Genomic DNA, 16,216 nt, shown 5'->3' on the forward strand with positions numbered 1-16,216 from the left:
CACAAGAAGTCACTTGCCAAATCCAGAACTAACTTTCTAGTGTTTCATACATGATAGAAATTTCCATTATAACTTGGGTGTACATTACTTTGTAGCATGTTCACATTTGAAGGGAGGGAACATATATCCTTCATACGATTCTGATCCAGCTAGAATAGAGCTATGTCTTCAACATTAGATTTTTCTTTGTAGATTTGAGTAGAAAGTTTCATCTGTTCATTTCTGCAGATTGAGCTACAATTAGAACTCAGAGCAGGCTAGGCTGGTTTCTCTTGTCATTTGACAGTTCTAGACACATGCTCTTATTTATCAAAAGCCAAATATTTCCCCCTTTTTTCTCCCAAAACCTGGCTTGATAAACTCCTGGTTTCTCTTTTTCACCATTCCATTGATTATAGTTCTTTGGCTTCAAGAAATGAACTCTTGTCTGCTATTAACAGTGCTTGACCTTCAGAGTGAATAATGGGTCCCAGCTAACAAGTCAACATTTTTATACATGAAATTGTACTATTCATGTTATCATCATAATATTTCTTACACTAAACTACAAAGATGCTGAGCAGTCAGTAATTGCAGAACTCCACATTTCTCCCTGAAAAGGCTCTAGCAGTAGTTTCCCCGTTAACAAGAACTACACATAAAGCCTTTTTGAATTAAAAATTTAAATTGCTTCAGGCTGTCAAGATGTGAAATATGGCTACAGGGTTATGTGGCCTAGAAATTCAAATTGCACAGCATCCAATTAGAGAAGGGGGGAAACTGCTTCAACAATCTATTGCAACATTTGAATGTTAAAATATACCCCTTTCCATTTTTCTTACTTTTTTCTTGTTTTTTTTTCTCAACAAGTTCAGAGCAAGTTAGAATTTTTTTTAAAAAAAAATCAAGATCTACAAAATACTGTAGAAGGCATCAGAAGGCCTATACAGATAAGCACTGCATGTAAAATCATGCATGTATATTTCCAATCAGTTATATTTCTATTGTTTAGAAAAGCCCGAAATAAGCACTTTTAGAATTTGACATGCTGAATCAGACATTGGTGTCCTAAACATGGAGAAGCAGTAAATTGTGGTTCATTTTCATACTATAGTATTGCCAGTATCTAAATATTATCAGGGGAGGTGTCCCTTCCAAATTGTATCTGGTGGTCATTATCGTGAGTTGCCCAGCTGAAGCATTTTCTGCAGAACCCACTGTAAACACTGCACCCTGATGCTTACAAATTTGGATAAATTGGTGGAGCTCAGAAACATTTACTGTTGCCAAATGTTTCATAACCTCAACATTGAAGTTAGGGACACAATTTGAGGTCGGGGCCCATAGGTTAAAAATCTGTGTTCTAGAAGGCATGGGAAAGTGTCTTTTAAATACTTGTCTTTCGCAACTCTTCTTTAAAGCCATTTAGACCTTAACAATATAGTACCCATTAAGTATCTGAAACTTTCAAACTATATTAAATGTCATCAATAAAAAAACTCATTCAGAACCGCATGCCTCATTTACACAGTTTAATGCATTTTACCAGCTCTGTACTTCTGCACTTAGGAGTGTTAATATTTGTCACCTTGCATCTCCAGTTTAATTTCTTGATGAGCATGTCATTTGAATTCACAGCTTGTTTTATGCTTTTGAGGGTAAACCATAAGAGCAGCAATATATAACTTCTATATATCAATTCTTTTTTTCCCCCTCATCTGTCAAATTTGCTTCCATTTTATCTGCTTCCATTTCTTCGAGGTTCTGAAATGAAGATAGGAACAAGACTGAAAATACTGATATAAGGCATGTGAGATATAAAGGATCAAAGTGTTCCACAGCCATATAAACCAAATGGCCTAGATAATATCTTGATATGGAACATGAATTACTGGTATATCACACATCTGATATGTGATTTTAGGAAGATAGCAAATATCAGTTGAGTGATCCTGGGTAAGTCACAACTTCTTAGTCTCAAAGGAAAGCAAAAGCAATCTCTCTCCGAACAAATCTTGTCAAGAAAACTCTGAAATAGATTCACCATAGAGTTTTCATGAATCAGAAATGATTTGAAGGCACATTACAACAATATTAGCTAGAAACAACTAGAGCAATAAACAGTAAGAATCAGTATGTACTTTCACTGCAATAATATAACTGTCTAGTTTGCTGCGTCCTGAGTTCCATATTATTTCACTAAGGAGAAAACTGGAAAATACAGTTTCTCATTCAGCAAACAGGTTAGTCGGAGGAGAAATAGTATGTCTGCCCTCCAAGCTCAACATGATGACCTAAAATGGCAATTGGTCCTTTTACTTCTAAACAGTTTGATCAAGAAAGAAAAAAAAACTGTGATGTACCTGCTATTAGCCATTGCGTTTTGGTATTTGTTGCTCTTATCCCAGAACAAATGCACAGGTTCTAACATTTAACATAGTCTGGGAGTTCTGCCTTAACTATAAAATTAAATAAACAATCTGTGCAGTTAAAAGAAACTGCTAAAATCTTTTAAAACAATTGTAGACTGCTTTCACTTTTAACAAGTTAAGAAACATTTGAAGGGTGAATTCAAAGAAAGGAGCCATGGTTGATGTAAATTTGCCAGACCCGAACAGAAGAGTTGATGACTAGGGCTCTTGGAAATCCCAGATTATAATACTGTCATAAACCGAAGTCAATCTGATGGCAAGTAACAATAGAATACCAGCAATAAAAATACCTGAATGAGTTTTTTCAACTTTGGTATATACTTTAATATGTGGGCTTCTTTTTCTCCAAGATGGAATATTACATGCTGAAGTGCATCTGTCTGTAAAGGAAAATACGGCCTATTAAACAATTTTGTTTACAGTTTTCATTCTGCCAATCTAGTTGAATGCACACACACAAAGCTGGCATGCTGTCAGCAGCACATACAGGATATCATGCATCTAATATCTCCATGTTGCTTTTTTGGTTGTTTCAGTAGTAGGGATTCTCTTCTCTCTTCTGGAGCAACCAAAAATCAAAAGGGCCTTTAACCAATGTACGAAGTCATGGTATAAACTATATCCTGGAAACAAATTATTCTAAATAATCTTTATATTTAAACAATAAATAAAGTTTTGCAGACATATTACCTCCTTTGGATATAGTTCTTTTCACACTAAAAGTGGAAGAAATGATTGTGTGTTAATGTAAAAACAAAATCTGAAAATATAACACAGTGAGTCAAGTTGACATGTTGTAGATGTGATAAATGCAATAACAAAAAGACATTAAGAGAGGCAGGCAGTACAATCTTAACTCAAAAATATGTTGGCTTTTCAGCCCACAATTTTTTTAAAAAAATTGTTTACTTAATTAATTGATTGATTTCCTGCTTTTTTTCTAATGTGAGACTAAAAGTAGCTTACAAGATACATTAAAATAGTTAAAAACAACACATGGTAGAAAAAGTCTAACAGAATTAAACAAATAATCCAATTAAAACATTTAAGAATAAAGTATATAAAGAAGGTATTAACTTTAAAATACAGCTAACCCATTACATAGTCTTCTACACTAACCAAATTAAAAGAATCATAGAATCATAGAGTTGCAAAAGACCTCATGGGCCATGCAGTCCAACCCCCTGCCAAGAAGCAGGAAAATCACACTCAAAGTACCCCTGACAGCCTCTGCTTAAAAGGCAGGTTTTTGCCTGCCAACAAAAAGAGGGGGGGGGGGGCAACCAAGCTTCCTTCAGACAAGCCAGGGAAGGTGGTGGGATCAAGAGAATTTACCTGAAACGCAGCTAACCAGGTAATTCAGGGAGTAGGAGACCTAAAGACAGGGAGTAGGAGACATTTTTCTTTTTTTAAAATAATCTTTATTAAATTTTCCATTTACATATTAAAATATAGATATACGATAATAAGCATGATTAATAGTGAGATAGAAAAGGAAAAAAAAGAAAAAGAAAAAGAAAAAAGAGAAAAGAAAAAAAAGAAAAAAAAGAAGAAAGAAAAAAAAGAGTAAAGAATATATATAAAATAAAATTGGACTTCTGGGCATCTTCCTGGAGATTCCCTTCCTTTTCATTCTTCAATCTTTTCCTTGTTTCGTTTCGTTTCTCTGGAGTCCTTCCTTCCCGTCTTTCTTCCATTCATGATGGGGGGTTTCCTTTTACATCTTCTGTTTTTTAATATTTCCCTTCTTAATTTTCATTTTGTCCTGACTTCCTTTGCTTCTTATATTATCCTTGTTTTTGTTTATTTATTTATCTATTTATTTATTTATTTCTTTTCTTTTATATATGTCTCCTGTCTTTCCATTTTTATTCTATAATCTTGCTATTTTATTTATTTTTATATTTATTTTGATTGTTTTATCTTTCCTTCTAGGTATTTTGTTACATTGTCCCAATTTGTTTCTTTTATCGGATTTCCCTTACTTTTTGATAGAAGGAAAGTAAGCCTATCCATATTTTTTATATCTTGTATTTTTTTCAACCATTCTTCTTCTTTAGGGATTTCAGGATTCTTCCATATCCTCGCATAGCATATCCTTGCTGCCGTCATTAGCAGGAATAATAATTTATCTTTATTTTTTTCTAGTTTTTGTTCCGTTATCCCTAGTAACCATATTTCCGGTTTCATTGGCAGTTTTATCTCTAATATCTTTTCTATGTCTCCCCTAATTTTCTTCCAATATATCTTGGCTTTTTCACATCCCCACCACATATGATAGTATGTACCCTCGATCTTCTCACACTTCCAGCAATTTTTTTAAAGTTTTTATAACATTTTCCTAATTTTTGTGGTGTCATATGCCATCTATAGGCCATCTTAATCCAATTCTCCTTTAAATCTGTTGCATAGCTATATTTCAGTTTTTCCCTCCAAATTCCTTCCCATTCTTCTTTCCTAATCTTCCTGCCTATATTTTCATTCCATCTGGTCATATGTGATTTTTCCTCCTCTTTTTCTGTTTCCCATTCTACTAATTTTTTATAAATTTTTGTTATTATTTTTCTGTCTGTTCGTGTTATTTTTTCCCAAAATGTATTTTGCTCCTCAAATCCTACTTGTTTGTCTGTCTTAAAATGTTCTTTTACCTGCCATATCTGATACCAGGAAATCTTTTTTATTTATTTCTCTCAATTCCTGTTGGGGTCTCATTTCCCATTCTCCAACCAAGCTTCCTTCAGACAAGCCAGGGAAGGTGGTGGGATCAAGAGAATTTACCTGAAACGCAGCTAACCAGGTAATTCAGGGAATAGGAGACCTAAAGACAGGGAGTAGGAGACATTTTTCAATAGTAATGTGTCCAACGACATCAGCTATTCTTGCCATTCTCAGTGGGCCACTGCACAAATGACTGATGTGGACTTTCATTAGGCCCTCTATTGCCACATCCAGAGAGCACACTGTCAGCATTTGTGGAATTTTCCTCTAGATCATGTATTGGTGTTGCAGATATTGTACTAAAAGAAAGTATAGAAACCATAATGCTGACATTCTATTCTTCATCTTGCTTCAAGTAACATGATGTCCCCAGGCATCTCCATACAATGTCTGTGTCCCATATTCCTGGCTTAATGATCCACCAATAAATGCAACACAGATACAAACACCTTTGTGCTAAATCACACTCAGGTCCTAGTTGGGAGAGCATGGGGATGGAGGTATATGCTTTAATTCCATCCCGGTCACCATTCAGTTTTTTCTAACTTCAGCCAGTACCCTGAAACCATAATGCTACCAGGCTGCTCTTTTCCCATCTGATATTAGAAATCTGCTAAAAGAACAAACTGACAGCAGAATGGCTATGATGTGCTAACAGAAGAGTCACAGAATAGACAGAGGGTTGGAATTAGGGAGAAGGTGATTAACACCATATCAAAACCTCCTCTAATCCAGGGACAGAGTCACAATGCTAGCACAAAGTTAGACCAGGATGGGAGAGCATGGGACTTTAGTTACGACATAGGCTTGGTTAGCCTTGTATAAGCTCAGCTGGCCTTTGGATTTCTTGAATAGTTTAAGCTCTAGCCTTGCACAATGTGATTTTCTCACAACCACTACAGGATGTTACAATTGGCATTAAGGTTACCCATATTTTTGCATTCCTAAGCCTTTGTAATGTTTATTTATTTTTCTCCTAACTTTGCAATAATAAATCTTCCTTCACAAATGACTGCAGGAGTATTTTTCATCTAAATAAATAGTCTGCTCCACTCACAAGCAATGAGCTGGATAGCCCTCACTGCTGCTCTCTATATCACTGCCAGTTTCTCAAATGAGTCCTGAAAACAAGCCTGAGATTTATGGTCCTTTCACTGTTTGTGGTTCTAATCTGAGCTCACTATACCTGCATCCAGCCTTGCTTCAACTTCAGCTCAGACATTTCTAAACTATAAACATTCACTTAAACACTCTTGCAACTCCCTTTGGATTTGAAATGTGACGTGTACTTTAAATTCTGAGTTTCTTCTGCACCATCCGATATATTTCATCAGTCTTGCCGAATTCTCCACTACTACATTCTGGTATGTCTTGATTACAAGGTCAGCCTGCCTTTTTAATGTTAGCCCTATGATGTTCTCAAATAAAGTTCTATCCAGATAGTTCTTATACTTTGGACAGCTGTTTGTGGTTAACTGCCATCAATTTTTTTAGTGTGTCAGAAGCAACTTGAGAACATACTGCAAGTCACTTCTGGTGTGAGAGAATTGGCCGGCTACAGAGACATTGCCCAGGGGGTGCCCGGATGTGTTACCATCTTGCTGGGAGGCTTCTCTCATGCGCTGTATGGGAAGCTAGAGCTGACAGATGGGAGCTCACCCAGCAACTTTTGAACCGGCAACTTTCAGATCAGCAACCCAACGTTCAGGTCAGCAATTCAGCCAGCACAAGGGTTTAACCCACTGTACCACCACAGCTCGGACTGCCATCATCTCAATTTCAACTTATGGCGACCGTATGAATGAGAGATCTCCAAGTCATGCTGTCATCAAGAGCCCTGCACAGGTCTTGAAGTATGCTATGGTTTCCTTGATTAAGTCAATCTTTCCCTTTTTCCAATGACTTATATTCCATCAAGCATTATTGTCTGTTCTGGTTCAGTCTGATGATGATGAAAGGGGATTTGGGGAACAGCAGTTTGTTCCAGGAAATGTGGAGCTGCAGTTTGTCCCAGGGAATGTTGTTGACTCAGAAAGGCAGGTGGATTTTGGAGCTGAGGATGGCTTGGGAAAACAGACGGAAGGGAATGTGTTAAGTTCTCAGTCGAGCAAAGATAAGGATGACCTTCTACAGGAGTCTGAAAATTGTCAACAAAGCTCGGATGGGAGTGATGAATGCTTGTTAGATAGAGATTCCAGATTAAAGTTGAGATCAGGCCTCCATCACAGTGTGAGAATTGCAGGCAGACGCGGTGAAACAAGAGTGCACAGGAAAGTGTTTATGTCTTGCAAGGAGGGTTAAAAGAGATGTAATTTGGGAAAGATTCCAGTCAGAGCAACCTTGCTTTTGGAGAATCAACTCTTGTCTTGTTCAAGCCTCGTCTCATGCCTAGAATCTGTGTTTGGATTATTTTTGAAGCTCATGTATTCAAGTTATCTTGGATTTACTGTGCTATTTTTGGAATTTTGGACTAATTTCTACGAAATCATTGAACTGTGTTTAAGGATTGCACTTGCAATTGGTTTTTCTGATTTTTAATAAGTTTTGCTATCTTTCTTCAATAAACTGAAAAGACTCAAGCCTGCTGTGGTAAGTTTGTATTGGAGCAAGGTGAACCAGTGCCGAGGTGCGACATTGTCTTTTGTAGTGAGTCATGTCTCCTTATGATATGGTCAAAGTACAACAGTTTCAGTTTAGTCATCTTGGCTTCTAGAGAGCCAAGCCTTTCAAAAGGAGGTTAACTGTAATCCTTTCAATTTGTATTGCTTCATTTTAGGGCTTTTGTGGTAAAATATATTCTAAAGGAGGATTACTTTGGCTCCTTCTGTGCAGTACTAACAAGCATCAATTTTGGTCCCACTACCATTGTCTCTGAGAGGTCTCTCATTAGGGCCACACTTTACTACTGCTGCTGCCTAGGAGCTGTTTAGCCCATTCAGTATGACTCCTCAGCAACATGGGAGACCTTACCAACAGTACTGCTGCCATCAGACAGAGGTCCTCCTGGTCAGTCGCAAGGCTGAACAGGGAATAGGGTTACAGCCTGTGTTAGACGGGGTCACACTCCCCCTGAAGACACAGGTTCGCAGTCTGGGTGTTCTCCTGGACTCATTGCTGAGCCTGGAGCCCCAGGTTTCAGCGGTGGCCAGGGGAGCATTCGCACAACTAAGACTTGTGCGCCAGCTGCGCCCATTCCTTGAGAGTTCTGACTTGGCCATGGTGGTCCATGCTCTGGTTACATCCCGTTTGGACTACTGCAACGCTCTCTACATGGGGTTGCCTTTGAAGACGGCCCGGAAGCTCCAATTAGTACAATGGGCGGCAGCCAGATTAATAACTGGGGCGACTTACAGGGAGCGTACCACCTCCTTGTTAAGCCAGCTCCATAGGCTGCCGATATTCTACTGAGCCCAATTCAAAGTGCTGGTTTTGACCTATAAAGCCCTAAACGGTTCTGGCCCAATCTACTTGTCCGAACGTATCTCCTCCTATGAGCCAGCAAGATCCCTGAGATCATCTGGAGAGGCCCTGCTCTCCGTCCCGCCTGCCTCAGAGGCACGGCTGGTGGGAACTAAGGACAGGGCCTTCTCGGTGGTGACTCCCCAGCTGTGGAACACCCTCCCAAGAGAAATTCCAACCTTGTTTGGCCTCAGAAAAGCCCTAAAAACATGGCTATGGGCCCAGGCTTTTTAATCAATAAATGGCAAAGATGACACGGACTGAACTATGGACATCCAGCCTCTGCTTAAAAGCCTCCAAAGAAGGAGCCTCCACCACAGCCCAGGGGAGAGAGTTCCACTGCTCCAGGGCAGCAGCAAACAAGCTTGCTCCCTCACATATTTGTGTATGGCTATCATGTCTCCTCTCAGCCTTCTCTTCTGCAGGCTAAACATACCCAGCTCTTTAAACCGCTCCTCATAGGGCTAGTTCTCCAGACCCTTGATCATTTTAGTCGCCCTCTTCTAGATGCTTTCCAGCTTGTCAACATCTCCCTTCAACTGTGGTGCCCAGAATTGGACACAGTATTCCAGGTGTGGCCTGACCAAGGCAGAATAGAGGGGGAACATGACTTCCCTGGATCTAGACGCTATACCCCTATTTATGCAGGCCAGAATCCCATTGGTTTTTTTCACTGCCGCATCACATTGTAGGCTCATGTTTAACTTGTTGTCCACGAGGACTCCAAGATCTTCACTACAACCAGAACTGGCCTCAATAGACAGTTCATTATAATTTAAATGAGACTTCAATAAAAATGTTGAAGTTTGAAGTCTAGCAATTAACCAAATATGTTTTGCCAGTTTGTATGTGTTTCTAAATTTATTCAAGTGAGCATGTGAGAAGAGAACCACTAACACCTGGAATAACCGGATCTTAAGTGTTTTAAAATAAATTGCAAATGTTTGATTTTTCACTTCAAATCTTTAGACATGTTTATATATATTACATACACACCTCCTGTTACAATTCTGAATAAAAGATATATATTTCACATAAATTGTCCATTTCCTTTAACTCTATGTATATTTAACTCTATATACATTTAACTACAGACAGGGATTGGAAAAAATATTTCCAATGTTTATTTAATATACTTTTATACTTCTTTTAATTTATTCCAGGTCAATTTACTAGACTGGAAATCACAATTAAAAGTTTATTAGATAGAAAAAGCAACCAATAATACTTAGAAGTACAGCAAAATAAAGCCTGAAGCTATTAAAAAGATGTCCTGATGTCATTTTTTAAAAAAGGAAAAATATGCACCCAGAAACCAGGAATGACATTTTATAATGGGTGCCTCAACTGAAAATACTTTAGAAAGGCAAACTTACTGTGTTATTTATTTCTAATTGAGCTAATACAATCTGGTTAACAAAAAAGCCCCAATACCAACAAGTGATCCTATGAAATTAGGTTCTTACCTGTAGCTAAATTAATCTTGGATTCTTTGCCTACACCAACTTTACCATAGTTCAGATTTGGTGACCTTCCAGCCATGGCAGAACTCAAGGATATGCTTCTCCCATTGGCTCTCTGAGAAGGAACATAAGAAGCATTCTCAGCATTCTTGCTTTGATCATTTTGTTGGGAATTCCCTTTACTTTTAGGATTTGAAGTATGCATTGCTGCAAGAAATAATACAAGAATCAATATTTTCCCCACCAAAAGTACAAAAAGCTACTTAGTGTTGTTCATTTTATAGCAAAAAGCTGGGGAACATGTGACACCCTTGATGCTTTTGGACTACAATTCCAATTGTTCATCAATATTGCTAGGTGGATTTGATGGGATTTTCAGAATTAATGGAATATAAAAACATGAAATCTATGAGCTGCATATACACCCAAAGACTGCTTTTCTACTATTTAACTTTATCTCAGTTTTTTTCTCTCAAGAGTGAGAACCACTAGTTCTGGAAGCTACCAGTATTAGTAATTATCTCTTTGAACTTTAACTCCCACAATTCCTAACCGCCAGTAGGCAGCTAGGAATTGTGGGAATTGAAGTCCAACACACTTGGAGGAACGAAATTTACCTATTCCTGATCTAGAGCAAAGTTTCTTTTTCTAGAACAAGGTGTGTTCCCTTGATATGTCCCTCTAGAGCAGGGTTTTCATACTTTACTGTTCCAGATGTATTGAACAACCACATTCCCTGATCACTAACCAAGATTGTCTGGGACAACTGGGAGTTAAAGTCAAAAACATCTGGGAGACCAAAGTTTTAGAACCACTTCTCAAGAGCATGGAGGTTTGAAACTGAAACAGTCAGTGCAATCCAAGAGGATCTTGGGAACAACTCATTAGTCAAATCATTGGAGCTTGCCCACCTCTGGAAATAGAGACAAATTCCTTTTAACTGTTAGTCTCATTTAATAAACTATGACCAGTTAATTTTATTAGCTATTAAATTGATTGCTCAAAATACTCATACCTTTTGTCGTCAAAGGAATAGGTATGTTTTTGGATTCATCAGGTAGCCATTTCTTTTTCTTGACTCCTTTAAAATGATGTTTCTTTATACTTTCCGCATGGTTTGTAGCTAAAGAGAACAAAACTGACATCATTCTGTTGTTCAGTTCTACACCAATGAGAAGGAAAGTAAATGCATCTCAAGTCACAGAACTGGTTCACACATATGCACACAATAAAGAACAAATGTGTCTAGCAAGGCAAGGCAAGCCCTGCTTTGCTGCACCAGTGAATTAGAATGTGGTCCAAGAACTATGTTCAGAAGTACTGCTTTGAAAATCATTTTCTCCATAAACATTCTTTAAAATATAATTAAAAAACAGTACTGTTAAATGAGAGTGAACATTTTGTGGTGATTTGTGTGTTGCACTAGGACACTGCAAGACTGGGCTCAGTGTTCACCCTGGTCTCCCTTGGTAAGGAGTTCCACAGTCCAGAAAGAACCACAAAGAAGGAAGGTCTTCTGTCAGTCATGCTCCTATCAAACATGACCCAAAGGATGATAGATCTGAGAAAAGCCTCAACACCATCCCTCTCAAGAAAATCTCTGGGGCCAGGCAAGCTCATGTAGGAGAAAATGGGTCCTTTAAACAAATAGGTAGTTGCACAGGGATTTTAAAGTTATGCTAGTTATGGCTTGTGTTCCAAAACAAACAACATCCAATAAATATGGTATAACGAGAGAATCCTGTGTTCTCTGTAACCAGCCCTCTCCATAGTATGTTAGACCAGTTAAAGCTTCTTAATGTTTTTGAAGGCCATCTTGCACTGAGTACATTACAGAAATCCAAATGGGATGTAAATAAGGCATGCATCATTACATTTACACTAGAAATCTTTAAGGATAGGTGCAGCTGGTGCACACTCCTGGCCAATGTGATTTATCTGGTCATCTAGAAGATATCTCAACTTGCTCCCCACATGTGATAGACATGGCAAAAACACAGAGAAGGCAAAATAAACCCTGTTAACCTTCTCTCTGGCTACTAATTACTTCCAGAAGGACAAGCAGGCAAATGAACAGCAGCAACAGTAAAGAAGCACTGGAACCATTCAAAAAAGACTCCCCAGCAGACGAGCTGACACTATTTAGGGGCATTAATATTTTTGCTCCCAAGAAAATATCCATGTCACTACTTGGGTTAATAGTGATGCCTTTGTGGTATTACTTGTTGTGAAAAATGACATAATAATCCAGCAGATTACTTCACAAATTCAAATATGCTATGAAAGTCAGCCAGCTGTTCAATATAGAGCTCATCTGATGAGTTGCCCAACACAATCTTTTCCTAATGTCTTGGGAAGTTGAAATAGTCCATAGGACAGAAGAAGATGAGCATGGTAATTAACTCACTGATCCTTCTGAACCCAAGAGCTTAATTTGGCACCAAAGAGAATGGAATGTGCCATAGCTGGAAAGAACAAACTGAGTGTTAAGTGTGAATGAAATTAACCACCAGTGCAGTTGAAGTCTCTGAAAACATATTAGATAAATCAAATAGATGCCCTGCCAAATTGTATTTTGAAATTGCATAGGAAAAAGTGATTTGTAAAAGGAAATTTCCACAAATGAGACATGATTTCTAAATACCTTTAATATCTGTACACTTCAGCACAGTAAATGCTTTCTTTCCACTGAACATTTTGCTTTGTATCTCACCAACAAATATACTTCTGTGTGGCAAATAACAATCACCTCCTGTGGGGCAGGGAACATTAGAGATTTAACAAAGAAAACAAATACATAAAATTACAAAAGAAAGAAATGAACAGTAGTCTTCCACATAACTAAATTAATATATTTATAGCCAGTGGAAAGGGGAATGGACACTCAAATAGAGAAAACTTGAGAACAAAATTATTCAAAATAGGAAACTTTTTCTTTTAAAAAATGACATTCCCACCCAAGGTTTAAATGCTAATATGCCTAACTTTCATTTTTCTATTTTTGGAGGCATGGAGGAAGAGGGTGGCATCCTGTTAGTGGCACACTTGCACAAAGTGTGACTTATATAAATGTATGTCTCTTACTGGACTGGACAGAGAGATTTTCCAGCCCTTTGCACTCTATTGAAAACAGCAAGTCCCAGGGAAGCATATTGCTTCTGCTCCTTTGTGGTGAGAGGAGAATAGCAAAAGACAATTCAGACGGTAAACATGTAGTTGTTCCGAGCTCCCAATAGAAAGAAAACCAAGATGCATTCCCTCTGTGAGTGCATCCTCATTTCCCAGCCCACCCCAGCAAGGGCTTCTTCATGCTCAGAATTGCCTCCCCCTCCCCTTCCCTCTACAGGATCAGGAAAGACTAGTCCAAAGGTTTGACAAATGGTGAAGCAGGATGTGGAACTGTGAAGGGGGAACATTACATTCTGCCTATTCAATGTGCGATCTCAACCATAGTATTCTGTTGCCCCCTTCAGTTGATATAATGGATGTTTTTGATTAGTTTATTTAGAAAAAAGAAAAAAAAGGTTGACAACATTTTAAAAAAAAAGAAACTGGTGAGCTATTGATTCTGGCACAGATACATGGTTTGGTTTGGCTCTGTTTCTTCATTCCAAAATAGAATGTTGAAGTAGTTCCACAGTTTGATATATTATTGAACTGTGATGTGTTCCAATAGAAAAAAAATAAGGACAAGCCCATTTTTTTCAGAAATAGAAGAAGGGAAGGAGAGGAAAAGGCAATTTCATGTTAGTATTATTAATAAAAAAAATAAGTAAGTGCCTTACATATTTTGAAGGATAGCCTTTGACTGCTCTCTGTCCTCCTTGATCTATAAAAGGCTATACAAGTTTCAGTTTTCTATTGGAAAGGTTCTCTAACATCAGTTAAAGAACTTATTACATAAAATCCAGTGACTTTTGGTTTTCTCTCTAGTCTTTTTTGCTGCTGCCTAGATGCAATTTTTTGTTTGCATTTCTCCCCACAAATGCCAATACTGTCCATATAATAGGCCCAATTGCATGTATGGAGTATTTTCTGCTGTGTAAGGATGGAACTGGATATTGGGAACAACATTTGACATCTGAAAAATCCCAATTCCCATTTTTTAAAAGAAAGTTTTAGATGTACTGTAATTTGTCATGTTTTTTATGTGATTTGCTATATGTCTTTTTGTCAGCATTGAATGTTTGCCATATATGTTGGAAACCACCCTGAGTCTCTTCAGGGAGATAGGACGGTCTATAAATAATGTCTTATTATATTATATTATTATAAAGTAAGGCAAATAGGCAATATTCCGTGTAATATGAGAAGCCGGAAAAGCCTGGACAGGATTACCATATTTGAGAGCAAAAATAATATAGGATAGAATTAATATAGGTACATTTGCTTATTTGAATAATGGTGGGTGGGCTATTTAAGTAACTTTGGTGCAAAAAATGTGTGTGTGTGTGCATCCCTTAAATTACAAAATGTTGTACTTTTCAATTCAGATTCCCTTTCTATTATAAGAAATGAAGCACTGAAAATATCTTCTAAATACTTACCTCCATTTTCAAAAGCACTGAGATCAGATATATAGTTACTGTCAAAAGATGATGCTATCTCTGATTGGCGCTCAATAATATTAAACTTTGATGGAACTGCAACACCATCACCTGGAAAGGCAAATAAGGTAATCAGTGAACTCATTAAATTTTATTTAATAGACAGTTTTCCATCGCATGTGTTTTTGATTTGTATCCATTGCTACATCCCTCATCTGCAATTTAGGCATCACAAAATGAGTTTAGAAAACAATTCTAACTCAGCAAGATGATTGAGAACCAGCTTTGCTGAAGGGCCAACTGAATTTATATTGAATTCAAACTTGACTCATGCTAGGGATGTTGCAAATTATTACCCTACTGAATTTTTTCCTGGTATTGTGCTTCTTGGCAAGGGAAGATTTCACTCTGGCATAACTGACTTCCTCCCACTACCCAGCCCCATACTCTTTTAGCTCTTCTGATGGACCTCAGCCATCAGAGAAATTGTGCCAGCAGAGATCATGCAGCAGAATATGTTAGTGCAAACAGAATGCCAGGTCAAGCAGCAGAAAGGTAGCTCAGCTAGCACAAGATACTGCAAGTCCTGCAATTCAAATCATGACAGTATAATTATAATGGAGAGGTGGGTGGCAAAGAAGTCCAATTCTCTTACCTTTGCAGCATTTTTATTAGTTTTATTTATTTACTACATTTATATCCCACCCTTCTCACCCTGAAGCAGCTTACAAATTATATGTACTGTACATACATAGCATAGCACAATATTAGCAATATATACAGTAGAGTCTCACTTATCCAACATAAACGGGCCAGCAGAACGTTGGATAAGCGAATATGTTGGATAATAAGGAGAGATTAAGGAGAAGCCTATTAAACATCAAATTAGGTTATGATTTTATAAATTAAGCACCAAAACATCATGTTATACAACAAATTTGACAGAAAAAGTAGTTCAATATGCAGTAATGCTATGTAATAATTACTGTATTTACGAATTTCGCACCAAAATATCACGATATATTGAAAACATTGACTCCAAAAATGCGTTGGATAATCCAGAACGTTGGATAAGCGAGTGTTGGATAAGTGAGACTCTACTGTATTACTATATTGAACTATACCACTATATTGTAATATTAGTAATATTGCATGTAATATATAATATATAATTAATATTATATTGTATTATTATTAGTATGATATTGTATTACAATAAAATATTATCAATATTATATGTATTTCTAATTCTGCTTTCTTTTTCAAAGGCTGTGGGACATGAACGGGCCAAATGTGATTAGGGTCAGGTGTTGATTTTATTTTATCCCCATAATTTCAAAATCTTAACCTCTGATGTGGTGATGACAGAACTATATGATAGAATAATGATGATAGAATAAGAGAGCTGGAACAAAAGCTCTGAAAATGAGCTGTCCGCAACAGGAACACCACTTTTTCACATCATAACTCCTATTTGAGACTACAAAGCAATCTTTTTCCCGAATTATATTTAATACAATCCTTTTTATTTTACAGTTTACAGACACATTTGTTTCAGTTGTGAAGTCATTATCCCCATATGCCAACCCATTATTGCCAACACATTTTGCTCTAGTCT

The 16,216-nt window shown here is 37.3% G+C and overlaps 1 protein-coding gene across 6 annotated transcripts in view; it reads right to left on the reverse strand.

Moving 5' to 3' along the window:
* Positions 1-1,496: 1,496 nt before the first annotated feature.
* c5h12orf50 (chromosome 5 C12orf50 homolog) overlaps positions 1,497-16,216 on the reverse strand; it is a 34,949-nt gene continuing 20,229 nt past the window's right edge. For 5 of the 6 annotated variants that reach the window (XM_062982795.1, XM_016993755.2, XM_062982793.1 and 2 more), the window contains 6 exons: positions 14,599-14,709; positions 12,696-12,803; positions 11,067-11,174; positions 10,055-10,258; positions 2,702-2,791; positions 1,497-1,743 (listed from right to left, as the gene is read on the reverse strand). In XM_062982795.1, the coding sequence (XP_062838865.1) occupies positions 1,718-1,743; positions 2,702-2,791; positions 10,055-10,258; positions 11,067-11,174; positions 12,696-12,803; positions 14,599-14,709 (647 nt within the window). In that variant the 3' untranslated portion in view covers positions 1,497-1,717. Of the gene's footprint in view, positions 1,744-2,701; positions 2,792-10,054; positions 10,259-11,066; positions 11,175-12,695; positions 12,804-14,598; positions 14,710-16,216 lie in introns of those variants that run through there. The other variant, XM_016993756.2, reaches the window with a different exon arrangement.

This window comes from Anolis carolinensis, chromosome 5 (assembly GCF_035594765.1).
Source record: "Anolis carolinensis isolate JA03-04 chromosome 5, rAnoCar3.1.pri, whole genome shotgun sequence".
In the NCBI taxonomy this organism is placed as follows: domain Eukaryota; kingdom Metazoa; phylum Chordata; class Lepidosauria; order Squamata; family Dactyloidae; genus Anolis; species Anolis carolinensis.